The sequence below is a fragment of the Silurus aristotelis genome (genome assembly GCF_946808225.1).
Source record: "Silurus aristotelis genome assembly, chromosome: 11".
Classification (NCBI taxonomy): Eukaryota; Metazoa; Chordata; class Actinopteri; order Siluriformes; family Siluridae; genus Silurus; species Silurus aristotelis.
This window is the reverse complement of record NC_139584.1, coordinates 4720831-4740956: the sequence shown is the minus strand read 5'-3', so window position 1 is coordinate 4740956 and position 20126 is coordinate 4720831. Positions and strand designations below refer to the sequence as shown.

The 20126-nt window shown below is 42.0% G+C and overlaps 2 protein-coding genes across 3 annotated transcripts; one reads left to right on the top strand and one right to left on the bottom strand.

Moving 5' to 3' along the window:
* Positions 1-3540: 3540 nt before the first annotated feature.
* abhd17ab (abhydrolase domain containing 17A, depalmitoylase b) lies at positions 3541-13479 on the bottom strand. Its single transcript, XM_083553521.1, has 5 exons — positions 13244-13479; positions 9352-9773; positions 6169-6363; positions 4758-4937; positions 3541-4547 (listed from the first exon to the last, which is right to left on the bottom strand). The coding sequence occupies exons 2-5, from the start codon at positions 9765-9767 to the stop codon at positions 4322-4324; spliced, it is 1017 nt and encodes a 338-aa protein (XP_083409647.1). The 5' UTR covers positions 9768-9773; positions 13244-13479; the 3' UTR covers positions 3541-4321.
* Positions 13480-15933: 2454 nt separating this feature from the next.
* Positions 15934-18928, top strand: ptgesl (prostaglandin E synthase 2-like). 2 transcript variants are annotated; one of them, XM_083555045.1, is made up of 7 exons: positions 15934-16283; positions 16878-17078; positions 17196-17251; positions 17329-17481; positions 17824-18024; positions 18385-18502; positions 18707-18928. In XM_083555045.1, exons 1-7 carry the CDS (start codon positions 16017-16019, stop codon positions 18827-18829), a joined length of 1119 nt encoding a protein of 372 aa, XP_083411171.1. In that variant the 5' UTR covers positions 15934-16016; the 3' UTR covers positions 18830-18928. The 2 variants fall into 2 exon arrangements, with proteins under 2 accessions (XP_083411171.1, XP_083411172.1); XM_083555046.1 differs by having other exon boundaries at positions 15937-16283; positions 16881-17078.
* Positions 18929-20126: the final 1198 nt, after the last annotated feature.

The window sequence follows — 20126 nt, the reverse complement described above, 5'->3', positions numbered from 1 at the left end:
CTGGAAAAACTAAAAACAACAATTTTGAGAAGAATTCATTAGAATGATATTATAATAAACATGTAAGTAGACACGAGCGTCATAACACACCACCCGCAAAAACCGGTTTAACCCCCGAGCAGGAAGAGAAGAAAAACAAAATAGAAAAAAAAAATAAAAACAGCCCAAAGAAGGAGAACTTCACAGAGCCGAAGTGTGCGAGTGCGAGATACAGTACGATACGGTACAGTGTCAGTCTATTACAAAACACTCAGCACTCAAACTGCTTTACATCAGGAAGAAGAAAGTAAACGCCTTGGTCTGGAGCTTCGAAACGAGCTTGAGTTTGTCTGAGTCCTCCATGGGGGGGGGGAGAGAGAGAGAGAGAGAGAGAGAGAGAGGAGAAACAAAAAAAACAAAACACATTCAGTTTTCATACATTTTTATCCTCAGTCCTTAAACCTGCTACTGTTTTGCACTTGCCCAAACACTTGTGTCCCCGCAACCATTTACCACCCCGCCCACCCACCCAACCACCCACCCACCCACCCACCCAAACACACACACACACACACACACTCCCTCGACAGTCTGAGCTTTGTCCAGTGCCTGGGCTCTAACCTTTTTTCTTCCAAAACACTTAACACGTTTGTCTCGGACTTCAGCAACACCTGCTTCGTTCATTCATAAGATTTTATGTTCACATGAACATTTTCTACCTTAGTTTCCTCTCTAGTTCGCTCAGGGGAAGTGTTATTTAAAATACGGCTCTTAATTTTTATTCAAATCCAACTTAATATTAATATCATCAGCACCATCAGGGGTTTAGTTTTGGAAAGAAGCTCTTCTTTAATTCACTGCTGTTCATGAAAGAATGCAATCTAAAAACAATGTCAGTGAATCATACCACCCTTATGAGTTAAGATCGTATCAGTTTGCGCGAGAGCCCCGTGTCATTATCGTTAATACTGTTTGTGCGATAATAAAAGTTAATAAAAGTTTGTGGCGGAAATCCCGATCGCCTGACGCGATCCTGTTGTACGTGTTCGAGCTTAGGAACGATGATAGCGATCGAAGGTCAAACACAAACAGGTGGAAGTACAGCAGCGTTTCAGCGAGTGAGTACAAGCCCAAGATCAACAGAGTGAGCAGTTCGATTCAGCGAGCACTGAGCGCGTATTTAATGGTGACGCTGAAGATTTAGCAGCACCTAGACACGTCCGAGATACTTGAATCGGATACGCTTATTACTGATTCATTAGCACTCTGGACATTACTCATTCTTAGTACCAGTACCAGTCGTACTTAGGGGGGAAAAAACATCAAATAATCCTAAATTTGAAGAAATTAGTCCTGGTGTTCTGTCATCATCCCCCCTACTGGCTACATTCTGCAATAACAGAATTTTATTTTATTCCAAAAATAAAACAGTCAGCCCCCCAACTACGAATTTTCGGAGATACAAACGCAGCCACGCAAAAAAAAAAAAAAAAAAATATCTAAATATATTCAAGAAAACTTTCAAAATCTGCGTGCGCTATTCAGATTTGATGCATTGTGGGACCGAGACACGCAAGTCTCTCTCTTCTCTTACGAAGCATGGATTTAAACACTTTTCCGGTCCCTATCTATCTCGTAAGTCGGGCGCTACCTGTATAACATACTGTATTAAATCAAGGCTGGTTTTCGGGAAAATGTACGCAAAAACTGAAAACCAGTAAATATATCCGAAGCCTGCACATTCCTCCAGACCAGTCCTCGTTTTCATCAACGATGAACGATAACGTAGCTGCCGTTAAATTTGTGTTGGCCGTAACGCGTGAACATTAAACGATGTCCAGGTTCCCCTACTTCTAAAGCAAAAGCAAACTCCGACTCTGAATCCAGTTGTGTTTAAGGACCACCATATGGACAAAAGTCAGTGGACACCTGAGCTTAAGATTGAGATGTGCTATTTGAATGCTCCATTCCACATTGAATCCTGATTTGCTCTTATAATAAGCTTCACTCTTCTGGGAAGATGTTCTGTGGAGATTCGCTCGGTTATAAGCGTGTTACTAAAATCATGGTAACGGTTTGAAGAAGTAGTCCATATGGCTGGAAAAGTCCGGGATCCAAAAACTTTTGCTCATATAGTTTCAAAACAGGTGAGAGGTAAAAAGCTAACGGATGAGTCATCAGTCACCCTGAAGGAAGGCAGGGAGGGAGGGAGGGAAGAGATATAATGACGGAAGAAAGGGATTGCGATCCACTGGAGATGAAAGCTAAAAGATCGCGTGTCGGTTTACTCTGCGGCAGGGGCTCAGGATCGTCTCTCACACACACACTTGAACAGAGCGTGTGGGAGACCGTAAACGCATACGGAGAAGGAAAAACGATCCCCTTTCATAGATCTCATGTTCTAAGACGCCGACCCGAGGTCACGCACACCAGAGCTTTATGCTAATCCCGCCGTTACCGCTCGGCTCGTCATGCCGCTACGCTAATGAGCGTGTGGACGATAGCGACTTGGGTCTGACACCTTTAACACTCAGAAGCAAGAGAGAACAGGGGTTCAGAATAAAGGAGTGATTCTATAGTCATAATAATATTAAAGATATAGGAAAGCTACAACAAAAAAAAAAAAGCTCCAGTAAACTCTAGCAGCTGAGGAGGTGGTCCGAGCCTGCAGCGTTTCCCAGCACTGTCGCTCACAGAGGGCGCACACACACACACACACACACACACTGAGGAGGTCAGAACAACCATGTCGAAATAGCGAGCAGCTCCGCAAGTCGATCATCAGCGCAAAGACGCTCCGAACACCAGTGACGTCTGTATGATCACAAAGGATCAGGAGTCCACACCCGGTATATCGACGCCTGTCTCACTTTAATCGGAGAGACAGACAAAAAAAAATGAGAGAGAGAGAGAGAGAGAGAGAGAGAGAGAGAGAGAGAGAGAGAGAGAGAGAGAAAGACTCTGTTTATACACCTGCCTACACATCTGGAGTTCATTTCGATTTAAACGTGCGGTGCGATAAATACGTCATCACTGATATCGTTCGAACCGTTGAAGTGTTTCAAGAAAGAAAAAAAAAGCCCATGATTTCGACTATTGCTTTAGAGGTGTGAGTTTAGTGGTGAAGCGTCGGATTTTGGATCCGAAGATCACGAGTTTATGACACGCCAAGCTGCACACGCTCCACATTTTTCAGCGTTTCTGGCCTGGAAAATATTGATATAATATACAGTATATTTATATGAATGTGTATACGCTGTGTACTGGTCAAACTCAGAAATTCAAGTCATTTACTTTTGATTTAAGAAAAATAATAATAATAAAAAAAAAGGCTCAGTTTCACGTAGATCAACATGTTCACTTAATCTGTGAAACAAGAACAACAAAAAGTACCCTAGCTGATGTAGCTAAAGTTACACTATTCTATATTACCCCACTTTGTGACCCCAATCACACAATTCCAGTTCGTTCGACAGCAGCCTTTAACGAAAAAGTCCCGAAATAAACAGACAGAGAAAGAAGAAAGGATGGGCTGGGAGAAGGAAAAGCCTAAGGATTGTGGAAGTTATAATGTTTAATCATAATTCACCTGACGAGTGAAAATAACAAACCGCACCTTTAATCTGTGGCCGTGTATAAATCGGATTTCCGTGACAGAAAGGGAAAAAAAAAATCCTTAAAAAAACTAATGAGACTCGGAAAAAATTATTCTGGTGAGGTTTCTTTTGTATTCATTTTCTTTAATTTCTTTCAATTCACGACTTCTAGCGCTTAACGAGTATATTATATATTTATTGAAGTATTTATTATATACATTTTCTCACTTTCTTTGTGTTTGGTGGCAGGTTTTAAGGTCCTCCTTTGACTCGGCTTTAGAAATCTTTAGTATTGACATAATTCTATTTTTTCCCCTTAAATAGAATTAAATATATAAAAATTAATGAAGTATATAAAAATGCAATACATTACTTTAGATGTAATACTATTGTATATAATTAATCTAATTTATTTGTAATTTCTTTCACTGAATTATTGATCCGTTATAGTGAGCGAAAAAAAAAAAAAAAAAAGGTTTTTCTTTATATATTAAAATAAAATTTCGATATTATTGAAATATTTTTCCATTGAGGTAGCGTTGTTTCTCCAAGCGTTTGGTGGTTTATTATGGATAAATCTATCTGACAAAATGGAAAAATAAATAAATAAATAGCTTAAGCACATAGGAGTTATTATTCGTTTGGGATCCTTCTCGAGATGCTTGAAACAGGAAGTGTAAAAGGGTAAGAAAGAGAAAAACGAGAGAGAGAGAGCGAGCGAGAAAGGTGAGGTGTGTGGGAGGTCCTCAGGTGTGCTGGGTTGCCAGTTCTTGGCCGATGAACCTGCGCAGACGCTCCAGGTACTGGCTGTAAAGCTCGATGTCGTTATGCCCTGCCCCCTCCACCCACAGAGGCTCCACGGCTTTGGGGCAGCGCTCGTACAGAGCCAGGCCGTGCGAGAAATCAATCACCTCGTCCTCCGTCCCGTGGATGATCAACACTGGAGACGTGATCTTTGACACCTTCTCTATGCTGCGGGAAGGGAGAGAGAGAGAGAGAGAGAAAGATCAATAACAAGACAAAACACGAAACCTGTGTCACTTTAGCGAGTGTTGTTTTTTTTTTTACATCTGCTTTTCTGTATTCACACCAAAATTTCCACAGAATCCAAATAATTTTGTTTTAACAGTTTATTGATATTTATTTAATCTCTTTAGCTGCAATCTGAAATGCAGGACTCACTTGGGGAAAGCGTCGAAGCAGTAGGTCTTCTTGGTGTCGGGGAAGGCGACCCTCATCCCCGAGGTGAGAGGAGAGTGCAGGATGACGGCAGCACACTCGTACCGTGACGCCAGGTCCACCGTGGGCACCGTGCCGATGCTCTGCCCGTACAGGATGACGTTCTCTGGGCTGATGCCGTATCTGAAAGAACCAAAACATAGTGTGTTAACTCGCTTCACACAGCCGACCAATTAGGCAGCAAAAGTCGAACCGCTCCCTCACCACTGAGGACCAGAGCACGTCTCACTTTCACGCTTCTCATTCTGGCCTCTTCTCCAGGTTCCTGTCTCCAGCAGTGTTCTCACAAATTTCAAACTCACCACAACCAACAAAACCATACTTGTTTTTATTTGAACGTGAGAGATATTCATTAACTCATCCATCCATCCATCCATCCATCCATCCATCTACCGATCAATATACAATCCATTTATTTAGCTATCTATCTATCTGTCCGTCTATCGATCCATCCATCCAGCCATGTATTCCCTCCATTTATCCATCCATCCATCTGCCCATCCATCCATCTATCTACAATCCATCCATTCAGCTAACTATCTATCCGTCCATCGATCTATCCTTCCGTTTATCCATCCATTAATCTACAATCCATCTATCTATCCATCCAGTTATCCATCCATCTACAATCCATCCATCTATCCATCCATCCATCCATCCATCCATCCATCCATCCATCCATCTATCCTTCCAACCAACCATCCATCAATCAATCTACAATCCATCCATCCATCCATCCATCCATCCATCCATCCATCCATCCATCCATCCAACTACCCATCAATCTACAATCCATCCTTCTGTCTGTTCATCCGTCCGTCCTTTAATTTTCAATTCTACTTTAATCTACAATTCGCCCATTCAGCAAAAACGGGCTTCCATATTAATCTTCTTCGTGGCCCCTCGCTGTTTTCTCCCCATTTCTCTATTTTTTCACGTGTTCAACTGTCCAGAGGGCTCCAGAGTTCAGCAGGTTCAGCATCCTAAATGCGCCTGCTGTTTATAAATTCCACCTATAGTAACATTCGATTCTGGTTCCATATATACAGCTACTGGAAACTGTTCCTAATGACCTCACTGAGCTACATGGAGGATTCTTACATGTGGTGTGACTTCCATGGTGAATATGGTGATTTTGGCACATGGATCGAGGCACGAGCTGAAAAAGCTCTCGACTAATAAATATAACGAAAAAACGCACCAGGCGTGAACATGAACATAGAGACGAACCTTCCTTAAATCTTCACTATGCACTCATTTCCTTTCTAATAACTCATATTTCCAGGTATAAACTACACATTCGAATGTAGAAAAGATTAAGCGCACTGCCGTAGGTGTGTGTGTTGTGCGTTACCGTGTGCGTAGAGCCTGCCACGCCGCGTCGATGTCCGCGTACAGGTTCTTCTCGGACGGTTTTCCCGTGCTCACGCCGTAGCCCGAGTAGTCGTAGGAGAAGATGTTGCAGTTAATGCGTGTTCCCAAGCCGATGTAGAAACTGCTCATCTGCCCAAGATCTACAGCGTTACCATGCGAGAAGAGAACGGTGAACCTGCCCGACACACACACACACACACACACACACACACACACACACACACACACACACACACACACAGTGTTTATCACTACAGTAAAACCGAAACTTTTATCTTAAATGAAAGTGTATTTAAAAATAAATTTATTACAGTCAGGTTGATTTTTTTCCTTCCTTTAGAATCTTCATGTACCATTTGTACGTTCGTTTGTTTTTAGATGGATAAATGGGATAAATGGACTATATGGATTATATGGACAAAAGGATTGGGACACCTGACTTTTCCAGCCATATGCATTTCAAACCAAAACTGTTACCACATACATGAAGACAAACAATTCTACAGGACGTCTAGAGACATGCTACCAAATGCATCCATTTTCCCTTCTCTTAAACGAGCAGACCCAAAGCATGACAATGCCCCTGTGCACAAAGCTAGCTCCACGAAGATATGCTTTACATTGCTTGGGGCAGAGGATCTCCTGCCGAAGAGCTCCAACTTTAACCCTATTGAACACCTCTGGGATGAATTTTTCATGTTGACTGCACCCCAGGCCTCTACACCTCTCCTACATCAGTACCAGACTTTACTTTAGACTGAGTGAGTACAAATCTCTGCAAGCACACTTCAAAATCTAGTGGAACATCTTCCCAAAAGAGTGGAGGTTAGGGCAGGTTCTGATGATAACAAGACAACTTAAGAGATATTAAAGTGTTATTTCACTCTTGACTGATGGTTGGATGGGCGGGGCTCCAATGACGAGGGGAATAAATGTCTTTAGGTTGGAATAAATGTAACATAAAGACATGAATAACTTCATTCCATTCCGGCTCACTTTGTTCTATAATTCTTACATTCTGTAAAGCTGCTTTGAGACAATGTCCATTTTGGAAAATGCAACAGACTTAAAATTTAATTGAAATATAAAAAAAAAATTAACAAAATATAATCTCTATCTATCTATCTATCTATCTATCTATCTATCTATCTATCTATCTATCTATCTATCTATCTATCTATCTATCTATCTATCTATCTATCTATCTATCTATCTATCTATCTATCTATCTATCTATCTATCTATCTATCTATCTATCTATCTATCTATCTATCTATCTATCTATCTACATACACACTTGCCTTTATACAGACCACACCCTGGATTAACATTTAACTTATTTAAGATATCTCTGGCTTAGTGCTTTGTGTGTGTTTGTGTGTGTGTGTGTGTGTGTGTGTGTGTGTTTGTGTGTGTGTGTGTGTGTGTGTGTGTGTGTGTGTGTGTGTGTGTGTGTGTGTGTGTGTGTGTGTGTGCGTGCGTGTTAACCTAGATCGTTGTGATGTACAGTAATTAAAGAGGAATGTGTTTTTATGTGGAAACAACCTGCCTTGTTTGTTCAAAAACATACATACAAGTCCTACGCTGCTGCTGTTGCTGCTGTTGCTGCAGCGAGGCCAAAAGTGCATCATATCATTTTTACATTTGGGAAAGGAAAATGTCAGAAATGTCAGAAATATCAGACATTTCAAATTAAACCAACGATGCGACTCACAACGTTACTGTCACACGCTCTCTGTGTCTCGGATCGGTTTTAACGCCCGCTACGATGTTATGTGTTGATCCGCCCCCTCCAACAATTGCAGCGTGGCAGCCTTTTTTCTGGACCAATGTAAATAAAAATAAAACAACCCGGATGCTGTTACTATGGTAACACAGTCACGCGCTGCCGTGGGCACGACACACTTCACCTGTTTGGTGAGCGTCAGCTGAGGGAGTTACATTTACATTTACGCCATTTAGCAGACGCCAGTGTCCAGAGTGACGTACAAAAGCGCTTTGAGTTTCCAGCGATGAATAAATCTACACTGGTACACTGGATTACAAACTCAAGATAAATCAGCCTACAACTCGGTTGAGTTCCTCCAACACTGTACTTCCTGTGCCAAACTTATTTTTATATCAAACAATATAATTCGGTTTTAAAACCCTCACACACGCGCACAGACTGGGGAAGAAAGCAGAGGGAGCAGAGAGAGAAGGAAAATCTGAACCGTGTTTAAAGATAAGGAAAAGGAGAAAAGGGGTGTGGGGGATAAAAAAACAGATGGAGAAAGAGAGAGAGGGAGGAAGACAAAGAAAGAGATGGAGAAAGAGAAAGAGAGTGACGAGAAAACAGAGGAGAGAGAAAGCAAGAGTGAGAGAAAGACATAACAGAGGGAGAGAGCACGAGAGAGAGAAGAGAAATTCATGGAGAAACAGTCGAGGAGAGATAGAGCGAGGGGGGAAGAGAGAGAGAGATGGAGAAAGAGAGAGGGAGAGAGAGAGAGAATGAAAGACAAAGAGAAAGAGAGCAAAAGAATGCATGAGAGAGGAGAGAAAGAGAGAATGGAAAAAGGAAATACGCACATGTAAATGAGACGAGAGGAACGATGGATTTACATGTGTGAGGAAGTCTGGCGTCTGCCCCACGTGTGCTGTAAATATATTCAGAATATACAAAAGCAGGTACAAGATGAACTACTCTCTCTTTTTTTTTTTTTTTTTGCTGGAAAGGACGACAGTTTGAGACGAGTATATGGAACGTATCAGACACTATGATTCTGAAGGATGTCGGAAAAACTTTACGTTACAGTAACAGGAATATTGAGGTGCAAAACAAAAAAAAGTTTACGAGCTGAATTCAAAATAAAACAAAAAAATTTTTTCAATGAGCCTCGGCCGCGAGGCTTATTGGTTTAATTTTTTTTTTTATTATTTTTTTTTACAAACGTGGGGAGCGAAGGCTGGTCCGTGTGGTCCGATCCAACAGACGAGCTCCTGTAGCTCAAACTGCTGAAGAAGCGGCAAAAGGAGGGGACCAACACAATATTAGGCAGGTGGCCATAATGTTTTGCCTCATTGGTGGCTATGTTTTGCCTGGTCGGTGTATTTATGATGTTATAATAGGGATTAGGATTATAATTATTATCAGGATCAGGATTGGTGTGTGTGTGTGTCTCACCGTGCTGTAGGAGCGCAGCGGATGTACATGCAGCCCACTCGGTTCCCTCGACTCGAGCGCGTCAGGAACACTTCCGTGACGTCCAGCTCCCGTTGAGAATATTGAAACTCGGCCCGCTCTGTGAGATGGAGCTTCCAGCGCCCCTCTCCTCCTCCTCCTCCTCCTCCTCCTCCTGTGCCACCACCAGCTCCTGCTCCAACAGTGCTAGTTCCTCCTCCACCTCCTACTGCAGCGCCGCCTCGAGAGCGGAGCCCGGGTGCTGTGGTAGAGGTGGTGGACACTGGGCCTGCTTCCAGGTCAGGCAAAAGGGTGTAGGTGGGCTCAGGGGGCAGGAAGGCCAATTTAGCAGCTATACGACTGGGGCATGGAGGACAACAGAACAGGCAACACAGCTCACTGACGGACAGGCCATTCATCGTCAACTGTAGGAGAGAGGGGGGAGAGAGAAAGATGCAGTGAGTGATCCACAAAATCAGAGAAAAAAAAAGGAAAGAGAGACCAAAAGAGTGTGAGTGAAAGCAAAATACAGATACAGAGAGACAGAGAAATATACATTAAAAAAAAGGCATAGACAGGCAAAGAGTGATTAAAAAAACAGAGAAATTGAGAGATATATAAATAGAGAAAGGGAGAAAATGAGAGCGAGAGAGCAGAGAGAGAGAGATAGAAATGATGTAACAGATGATTCAACAGTGTCACTGTAAAACCTCCTACAGGAGCTGCTGCTTCTCTGTAGATGAAGCACTATTGTGTTTCCAACACTTGGATTGGAAACGGGGTTATGAGAATTGGGAATGCAAACAAGGAAACTGGGGACAGGTCGAGAGGACTGGAAAATGGGGTGAGAGGACTGGAAATGGGAACAGGAGTTGAAAAAACAGGGAACGGGGGTAAGAGCTCTGGGAAAGAGGAGAAAGGACTGGAAACGGGGGTAAGAGGACTGAGAATGGGAGAAGAGGGCTAGGACTGGGAATGGGGCAAAAGGACTGGAAACGCGGGGCAAAAGGACTGGAAACGGAGGCGAGAAGGGAAATGGGAACATGGAAATGCGATTAAGCGTGGGTTAAGATTTGGGAATAAGATCAGAAACAGGACAGGAAACAAAACAAAATTGGGTTTTGAAACAGAACAAAACAGGAATAGAAAATGCGATGAGGAACAGGATTAAGAATAGAATAAGGAAAGAGACCAGGACAGGGATGAGGAGAGAGAACGAGACAGGGAAAGAGACCGGGACAGGGAGAGAGACCAGAATGAGGACAAAGAGAGACCAGGACGGGGAGAGAGACCGGGATGGGGACGTGGAGAGAGACCAGGATGAGGAGAGAGACCGAGATGGGGAGAGAGACCGGGACAGGGACGTGGAGAGAGACCAGGATGAGGAGAAAGACCGAGATGGGGACGTAGAGAGAGACCGGGATGGGGAGAGAGAACAGGACGGGGACATGGAGACAATGGACAAGGATTGGGAGCTTTGCATTAAGTGACTTTGCTCAGAGTCACCTTTAACAGGATTTGTCCCACTCACCCAACCAAAAGACCATCACGTTAATCAAAGTCAAATTTGGCAACTACATTTTTCACTCTACGTCTACTACTAATCCTAGTATTAATGAAAGCTTAGGTATGAGCCAGTAAAAGCCTTCCCATACACCGCATTAATCATTTAATAATCATCATCATTACTCACTTTCACTGTAATTACACTCAATTATACATCATAATATCATCTACTCAAAGAGCACCAACATCACACTTAATAATTACCCCTCCACCAGCGCGCCATTATTTCACCCCGAATAAAAGCCCTCCAGGTTTTTCTTTACGCTGTGTAATGTTTTTGCCGAGCTGCAGCCGAGCTCTACCTATGGGTCATGAATAATTGCTTGGAAATGAAATGCTACCCTATGGAAAAGAACAGAAAAGAGACCGAAGCCTGGCCATGATGCAAAAAAGTGTGGAATGCGTAAAATTCAGGGGTACGACGAGGACATAATAAATTACAGTGGCATTGATTATTACACAGACATTAAACTTGTCATTAGTGCACAATAAATCCGATGGAAGGAGACTCCCTCCATAAACTACATAAAAGTTTTTAAACGTATATGATTGGTCCTCACTGTGAATTAGCAGTTGCTAAAAAAAAACAAAAACACGTTAGAACAGAGAGTTAATTTAAACATGATGACCAATCACAATCTAAGATTCAGCAGCGCTGTGGTATTAAGTGGCATATGTGGCAGCAAATGCTATGCCCTCCACTCACGAACAGACGCTCGTCCACGTGCCCGCTGCCACAAACATATACACAATCGCGATAAAAATCCGGACCGAAAAAAGTGACAATGTCCAAATTAATTCACTAAGGTACCATAGGGGCTGCGTCCAAAATTCGAAAGAACTCCGGGGGACCACTGTATATTAATGCCATTTGACACATGCCCTTACATTTATCCAATTCACACAACTGAGCAGCTATGGGGTTAAGGGCCTTGCTCAGGGGCAACAGAGTGGCAGCTTGGTGTGGCTGGGATTTAAAGTCATGAGCAATGCTTTAACCACTAAGCTACCACCTCCTCCTATAAAGTTTATTGTATAGTTTATACCAGGGGTCACCAACCTTTTGGAAACTGAGAGCTACTTCTTGGGTACCGATTAATGTGAAGGGCTACCAGTTTGATACACACAGTTTTCAGTTTGATCTGAAACAACAAATTTGCTCCATTGACCTTTTATTATATGTTATTATGAATAATTAATGATAATCATCTATGTGAAGACACTAATCATGTTAATGATTTATCATAATTATCAACTAAGTTATTATATTGTAATCTGTTAAATTATTAATTATATAAATTATCTTAGGTGGGCTTGGCCATGTCTAGACTTACTATATGTGGATCTCCATCGTAAGTCAAGACACATATACACACTGTATATATATATATATATATATGTGTATATATGTGTATATATATATATATATATGTATATATATATATATATATATATATATATATATATATATATAAATGATTACTGAAATGAAAAATAAAAATGTGATAATAGACAAAAAAACAGGTGAAGTGAGTGCTTTAAATTAAGCAATTATTACAATTTGTAAATACAAATTGTAAATCCCATGCCATAATTTATTTTATATATATTTTTTAATAAAAATCTTTTTTTTTTTTTTTTTTCCTCAATAATACACCTTTTAGGACACATCTCCCATTACAACCTGTCTACACTATTGTAAAGAAAATGTCAAAGATTATTTTTATAACAAGTATATTAAATTATTATACTGTCATTTTTATTTATTCATCCCAGACATAATATTCCTCTGTTGATTACAATTTCCCTTTGGCATTAATCGGTCAAGCTATCTATCTGTCTATTTATCCTATGCATCTATCCATCCATCCTTCCATTCCTCCATCTATCTATACATTTTCCATATATCCATCCATCCAATAATTTGGATATGATTATTAAAAAAGAAGAAATAATAAAATGATGCATAATAAAAAGATCTCAGCGTGACTATAAAACCAGAATCAGGTAAATAATTATTTACAAATAAAAAAAAATGACAGTTTAATACAGTCAAGTCTGTAGGAAATCCTAACATATAACAAAATAAAAGAATGTAAACAAAGCAAAAGCCGGAAACAGTATATAGCTTGAGATTAACATTATGACCCCGTTGTGTGAAACAATAAAAAATTACAGTTAAAGTAACACATACAGTGATATCATTAAGAACGTTTTCTCTTTTTTGTATTTTTTTAAGAGAGTGCTAAAGCCGGACAATTTCACACCTCGCTGCTAATCAGCAATGCTAGCTGTAAGCAATTCTAACCAGGCTAATGCTAATGCTAACCTGAAAAACCCGCCGACTCCTCAGATGATACGGGATAAAGTGTTGGACATTTCCTCGTTTTCCTTCTCGGCAGGTGAAAGCGGTGCTCCTGGACCAGTGGCGGACAGTGTGTGTGTTACAGCGGCTGAAACGCGAAAGCGACACAGAGCTGTCATTGATTAGCCTCAAATGCTAACGAAGCGAAAGAGACCTGAGCTGAATTCGGTTGCCTCGCACTACTACTCCAGAGTCCTGCCGCATCCGGAAGTGACGTAGAGGCCAAGGCGGCGGCGGAAGTGTCCGCCATTTTGCTTCTCACCTGAACGCCGCCGTGTGGCTGTTTGTTTGTTTGTAGATCTTCTTCTTCTTTCGGCTGCTCCCATTAGAGGTCGCCACAGCGAATCATCCGTCTTCATACCACCCTGTCCTCCACATCTGCCTCTTTCAACCCAACTACCTGCATGTCTTCCCTCACCACATCTATAAACCTCATCCTTGGTCTTCCTCTTTTCCTCCATCTTCAGCATTCTCCTACTGATATACCCCATGTCCCTCCTCTGCACATGTCCAAACCATCTCAATCTCGCCTTCCTCACCTTGTCACCAAAACATCCTACATGGGCTGTTCCTCTAATTAATTCATTTCTAATCCTGTCCATCCTCGTCACTCCCAACGAAAACCTCAACATCTTCAGCTCTGTTACCTCCACCTCCACCTCCTGTCTTTTACTCAATGCCACTGTCTCTAAACAGTACAACATCGCAGGTCTCACCACACTCCTATAAACTTTTCCTTTCACTCTTGAAGATACTCTTCTATCACAAATCACTCTTGCTATCACTCTTCCCCACCCACTCCACCCCGCCTGCACTCTTTTCTTCACTTCTCTAACACACTCTCCATTACTTTGCACTGTTCACCCCAGGTACCTGAATTCCTCCACCTTCTCCACCTCTTCTCTCTGCAACCGCACCACTACACTGCCCTCCCTCTCATTCACACACATGTAGTCTGTCTTACTCCTACTGACTTTTATTCTCCTTCTCTCCAGCACATACCTCCACTTCTCCATCTGCTCACTACTCTCACCACAAATCACAATATCATCTGCAAACATCATAGTCCAGGGAGACTCCTGTCTGACCTTGTCCATCAACCTGTCCATCACCACTGCAAACAGGAAAGGTTTAGAGCCGTTCCTTGATGCAGTCCAACCTTCACCTTGAACCAGTCTGTAGTTCCTACTGCACACTTCACTGCTGTCACACTGCCCTCATACATGTCCTGCACCACCCTCACATACTTCTCTGACACACCTGACTTCCTCATACAATACCACAACTCCTCTCTCCACCCTGTCATACACTTACTCTAAATCCACAAACACACAATGCAACTCCTTCTGACCTTCTCTATACTTCTTCATCCACATTCTCAAAGCAAATAATGCGTCTGTGGTGTCTATAATAATGCGTCTGTGGTGGAGCTGGAGGTCTGCTACCTCCAGCTCCACCTCCTGTCTTTTACTCCATGCCACTGTCTCTAAACCATACAACATCTCAGGTCTCACCACAGTCCTATAAACTTTCCCTTTCACTCTCACAGATACTCTTCTATCACAAATCACTCCTGCTATCACTCTTCTCCACCCATTTAAAAAAAAGTAAAGAACAATAAATAGAAATGTGCCTAATGTATGTATTTTTTACATTCAAGTTTATTTAAAGATTTTATTCAAGACATTAAAGTTTATTTTATACGGTTTTTAATGGTGTCTAGATGTTTCTTGATCATTGTGAAATTCTGTAAATGTATGCGTTTTAATATTTCTCTTGATACGTGTGCAATTAATACATGTTTATCCTTAATATTTTTTGGCCTTTTCATCACGTTTATGGTACACATGTCAGGAAATTGTGAAGGTGCTCTTACACCCCTCACACCATGCAAACTGGAAGATGAGAATGGGTTCCCTTTTGAGTTTGGTTCCTCTCAAGGTTTTTTATTCATACCATCTCAGGGATTTGTTGCCACTGGCTCACACGTTGGGGATAAACTTTTATAAAAAGAACAAACAATATATGAGGAACAATCGTATAGGGACTTTATAATCTGTTTTGAGACAATGTCCATTGTTATAAGTGCAATACAAGTAATTTGTGCAACATCATACTCATGCATATTATATCTTTTATCTCTCCCACTTGTTTACTAACAGGAAAATCACTGCAATGTGTAATGTCTTCTATGTCTGGTCATTTAGTTGTATAGTTGTGTTGTGTGTTTTCGTGGCCGTATTTAATCCTGGTTGTATGGAAATCTACGCATGTACAACAATTTCCTTTAAATGCACAACAACTTCACTCTACTCCATTGTGACAGAAAATAATAATGATAATAATAACAATAATAATAATGATAATAATAATAATAATAATAATAATGATGATGATGATGATGATAATAACAATAATAATAATAATTATCATCATCATCATCATCATCATCATCATTATTATTATTATAATTATTATTATTGTTATTATAATAATAACAATAATAATAATAATAATGATGATGATAATAATTATTATAATAATAACAATAATAATAATGATGATGATGATGATAATAATAATAACAATAATAATAATAATAATAACAATAGCTGTTTTTATACATTATTTACAAAAAAACTCCAGCTTGTTTCCGGAAGTTCTCGCGCGGCCACGCACAGCCGCTTCACTTCCGCGTGTCGCGCGCGCGCCACTCGCGGTGTGACGTCAGGCCAAGATGTCGGCGTCCTGCGTGATGGGCTTGTGGAAGGTCGGTCGACTGCTTCCCCCCGGCAGGAGTCTCCTGGTGGCGTATCCAACGCTGGTTTCCGCGCGGCTCTCCGTGCGAGCCCACAGCGGCTTCTCACGCGGATTCGCGGGCGCTGTGAGGCGGACAGGAAGCAGCGGAGCGGCGCTCAGGTGTGCGTTCTTGCTCGGAGGTGGACTCGGGCTGTACCACACTGTGAAATACACGCTGCAGAGGCAACACGCAGAACAGCCCGAAGTAAGACTGGGGTCACCATGACCACCATGTTCTTCTATCATCATTAATATTATTTTGGGTATTTAGATGCAACTCATTAGTCATAGTCAATAAGTGTGTGGGGCACGGTCACTGAGTGTGTGGGGCACGGTCACTGAGTGTGTGGGACACGGTCACTGAGTGTGTGGGGCACGGTCAATAAGTGGGTGGGGCACGGTCACTGAGTGTGTGGGGCACAGTTAATAAGTGGGTGGAGCAACTACGTTCACACTGTATTTTTTATTTCTTGTTTTAAATCATCTCGACATAACAAAAGTTGTTTTCTTATCACGGCTTAATTTTTCTATGATCTTGACACAACAAACACTGTTTCTTCATGATCAGTACTTAATTTTTCGGTGTATTCGGCATAAGAGCTTGTTATAGAAGCAGCACCATGGGTAATAATCATAACCATTTGTTATGTGTCCACATGCCCGCTGCCACAAATGGTTATGGTCCTGATCACGAGGAACGTTCTAGATTCAGCAACGTGGATAATAACCATGACCACTTGTGGCTGGGCCTCTTAGGACTTTTGTACACTAGTGTTTTTCCTTCTGTTTTCTTTTTCAGCAGTCAGGATCAGGAACGGCGTGTGACGTGAAGCTGAAGCTGTATCAGTATAAGACGTGTCCGTTCTGCAGTAAAGTGCGAGTGTTCCTGGATTATCACGCCATCCCGTACGAGGTCGTGGAGGTGAACCCGGTTATGCGGCAGGAAATTAAATGGTCCACCTACAGGAAGGTTCCCATCCTCATGGTGAACGATAGCGTGGTAAGTCTGCTGGGATGTTTCTGCTCATGCCATGTGACCCGCTTACGAGAGAGTGTGTGTGTGTGTGTGTGTGTGTGTGTGTTAAACTGCATCTTTCTTTCCTTCTGTCCTGAGCAGCAACTGAAAGACTCGTCAGTGATCATTAGCGCTCTGATGACCTTCCTGATCAGCAGGTGAGTGAGTTTAAGATTCCAAAGCTCTGTGAGTTACGATCCGCTTCACACACTGTCTCACACACGCCATTTTGCAGGGAGAAGAACATTCCGGAGATCGTGTCCTGCTACCCGGAAATGAAGGCGACGAACGAGAGGGGGAAAGAAGTGATAGAGTTCGGGAATAAATACTGGGTGATGGTGGATGAGAACAAACATAGACATGTTTATCCTGAGAAAACATCCAGACAGTGAGTCACAGTACATCTCTCTCTGTTTCTCTCTCTCTCTCTCTCTCTCTTACACACAGTCTCTCTATCCCTGTCACTCATACACAGTCTTATACTATCTCTTTTACTCACTCTCTCCCACTCTTTCACCTTCTCAATCTCTCTACCTCTTACACACAGTTTCTTTATCTCTCTTTCACTCACACAGCCATTTTTTCTACGATGTCTGATGTAGATGTTCACTGTAGCGTTGTGACGATGCTGTGATGTCACCAGCAGTTCCATTCCTCCGTCAGTCTGATCACAGTGCTGTACAAAATAAACCGGATTAATGTTGATGTGGGAGTGTGTGTGTGTGTTCAGAGAGGAAATAAAATGGCGGAAATGGGTAGACGAATGGTTGGTGCATCTTATCTCCCCGAACGTGTACCGGACACCGGCCGAGGCTCTGGCTTCCTTTGACTACATCGTCCGCGAGGGAAACTTCGGCACGTTTGAAGGCGTCTTTGCCAAATACCTGGGAGCAGCGGCCATGTGGCTCATCTCTAAACGCCTTAAACGCAGGTCAGTGAACGCAGCACAGAGTTCAGCACTGGTCAGTGAACGCAGCACAGAGTTCAGCACTGGTCAGTGAACGCAGCACAGAGTTCAGCACTGGTCAGTGAACGCAGCACAGAGTTCAGCACTGGTCAGTGAACGCAGCACAGAGTTCAGCACTGGTCAGTGAACGCAGCACAGAATTCAGCACTGGTCAGTGAACGAAGCACAGATTAGTGAAGTTAAAACCTCACTCATAAACGTTAAAATTTCACTGTGTAGAAGTTTTTTCTGTTTCTTTTCCTTCATCAGTTTTTTTAATTGCAGTGTGACAGTAAACTATAGATTGATTTGTGCTTTGTTTTTTTTCTCTCCTCATGTCCTAAGACACAACCTGCAGGATGATGTGAGGCAGGACCTGTACAAGGCGGTGAATGAGTGGGTGGCGGCCATCGGGAAAAAAAAGAAATTCATGGGAGGAGAAAAGCCCAACCTTGCTGATCTGGTAAAAATAATAATAAAGAAATTGTATAGATTTTCAGTCAAAAAATACAGCAAAAAAAAAGAGTTTGATGACAAAATATAGCTTTTATCCCTCATTTAATCTATTTCTATTTTTGGCCGTTTTTGCTTTTTGTATAGTTTTCCTCCTCTCTCTATTTCTTTTTATTGTGTCTCTTCATTTCTTTTATGCTCTAACGTGTTTCAGGCGGTGTTTGGCGTTCTGAAGGTGATGGAGGACCTCGAGGCTTTCGCTGATATGATGGAGAACACGAAGGTCAAGAAGTGGTACAGACGCATGGAGAACGCCGTGCACCATCGTCCTGAATAACACACACACACTTAAGTTCTGAACTAAACGGTTGTGATGCAGACAAACAGAATGTAAAATAATGTACAGAATCTTCGGAATAAAATTCAGATGAATTTATTGTCTGGTCAGAATCTCTTCTTTTTTTTCTATAACACTGTAATACACACTGGTCAGATGTAACGTGTTGTAAAGTTATTATAACATTATGAGCGGTGAAGTGATTAACACTGAATATCTCTCCACCATGGCATCTGTGGGATATTTTATGCAGCAAGTGAACATTTTGTCCTCAAAGTTGACGTGTTAGAAGCAGGAAAAATGGGCAAGCGTAAGGATTTGACGAGGATCAGATTGTGACGTCTAGACGACTGGGCCAGAGCATCTCCACAACTGCTGCTAATTTAAGTGTTTCAGGAAGAGGTAGGCCTTCAATCGTCGCTTGAAGATAGTCAGGGACTCCTGACTATCTCATATATTGAATATATATTTAATTATTCCCATCAGTTTTTTTCTCTCTCATGTTAAAACATTTTTACACTAATTTTCATATATATATATATATATATATATATATATATATATATATATCTTCTTCTTCTTTTTCTTTCGGCTGCTCCCATTAGGGGTCGCCACAGCGGATCATCCGTCTCCATACCACCCTGTCCTCTATATCTGCCTCTTTTACACCAACTACCTGCATGTCTTCCCTCACCACATCCATGAACCTCCTCCTTGGCCTTCCTCTTTTCCTCCTACCTGGTGGCTCCATCTTCAGCATTTTTCTACCAATATAATTCACGTCCCTTCTCTGCACATGTCCAAACCATCTCAATCTCGCCTCCCTCACCTTGTCACCACAACATCCTACATGTGCTGTCCCTCTAATAAACTCATTTCTAATCTTGTCCATCCTCGTCACTCCCAACGAAAACCTCAACATCTTCAGCTCTGCTACCTCCAGCTCCACCTCCTGTCTTTTACTCAATGCCACTGTCTCTAATCCATACAACATCGCAGGTCTCACCACAGTCCTATAAACTTTCCCTTTCATTCTTGCAGATACTCTTCTATCACAAATCACTCCTGTCACTCTTCTCCACCCACTCCACCCTGCCTGCACTCTTTTCTTTACTTCCCTAACACACTCTCCATTACTTTGCACTGTTGACCCCAGGTACCTGAACTCCTCCACCTTCTTCACCTCTTCACCCTGCAACCGCATCACTCCACTGCCCTCCCTCTCATTCACACACATGTACTCTGTCTTACTCCTACTGACTTTCATTCCCCTTCTCTCCAGCGCATATCTCCACCT

Bases quoted from the DNA above. Each gene is read 5' to 3' on its own strand.
- abhd17ab (XM_083553521.1), bottom strand. From the start codon at position 9,767: ATGAATGGCCTGTCCGTCAGTGAGCTGTGTTGCCTGTTCTGTTGTCCT. The intron at 4,938-6,168 runs GTAACGCACAAC...TGGTTCTTTCAG, and splicing joins TGGCAGGCTCTACGCACACG to ATACGGCATCAGCCCAGAGA. The intron at 4,548-4,757 runs GTGAGTCCTGCA...CCCTTCCCGCAG, and splicing joins TGCTTCGACGCTTTCCCCAA to CATAGAGAAGGTGTCAAAGA.
- ptgesl (XM_083555045.1), top strand. From the start codon at position 16,017: ATGTCGGCGTCCTGCGTGATGGGCTTGTGGAAGGTCGGTCGACTGCTT. The intron at 17,252-17,328 runs GTGAGTGAGTTT...GCCATTTTGCAG, and splicing joins ATGACCTTCCTGATCAGCAG to GGAGAAGAACATTCCGGAGA. The intron at 18,025-18,384 runs GTCAGTGAACGC...TCATGTCCTAAG, and splicing joins TCTAAACGCCTTAAACGCAG to ACACAACCTGCAGGATGATG.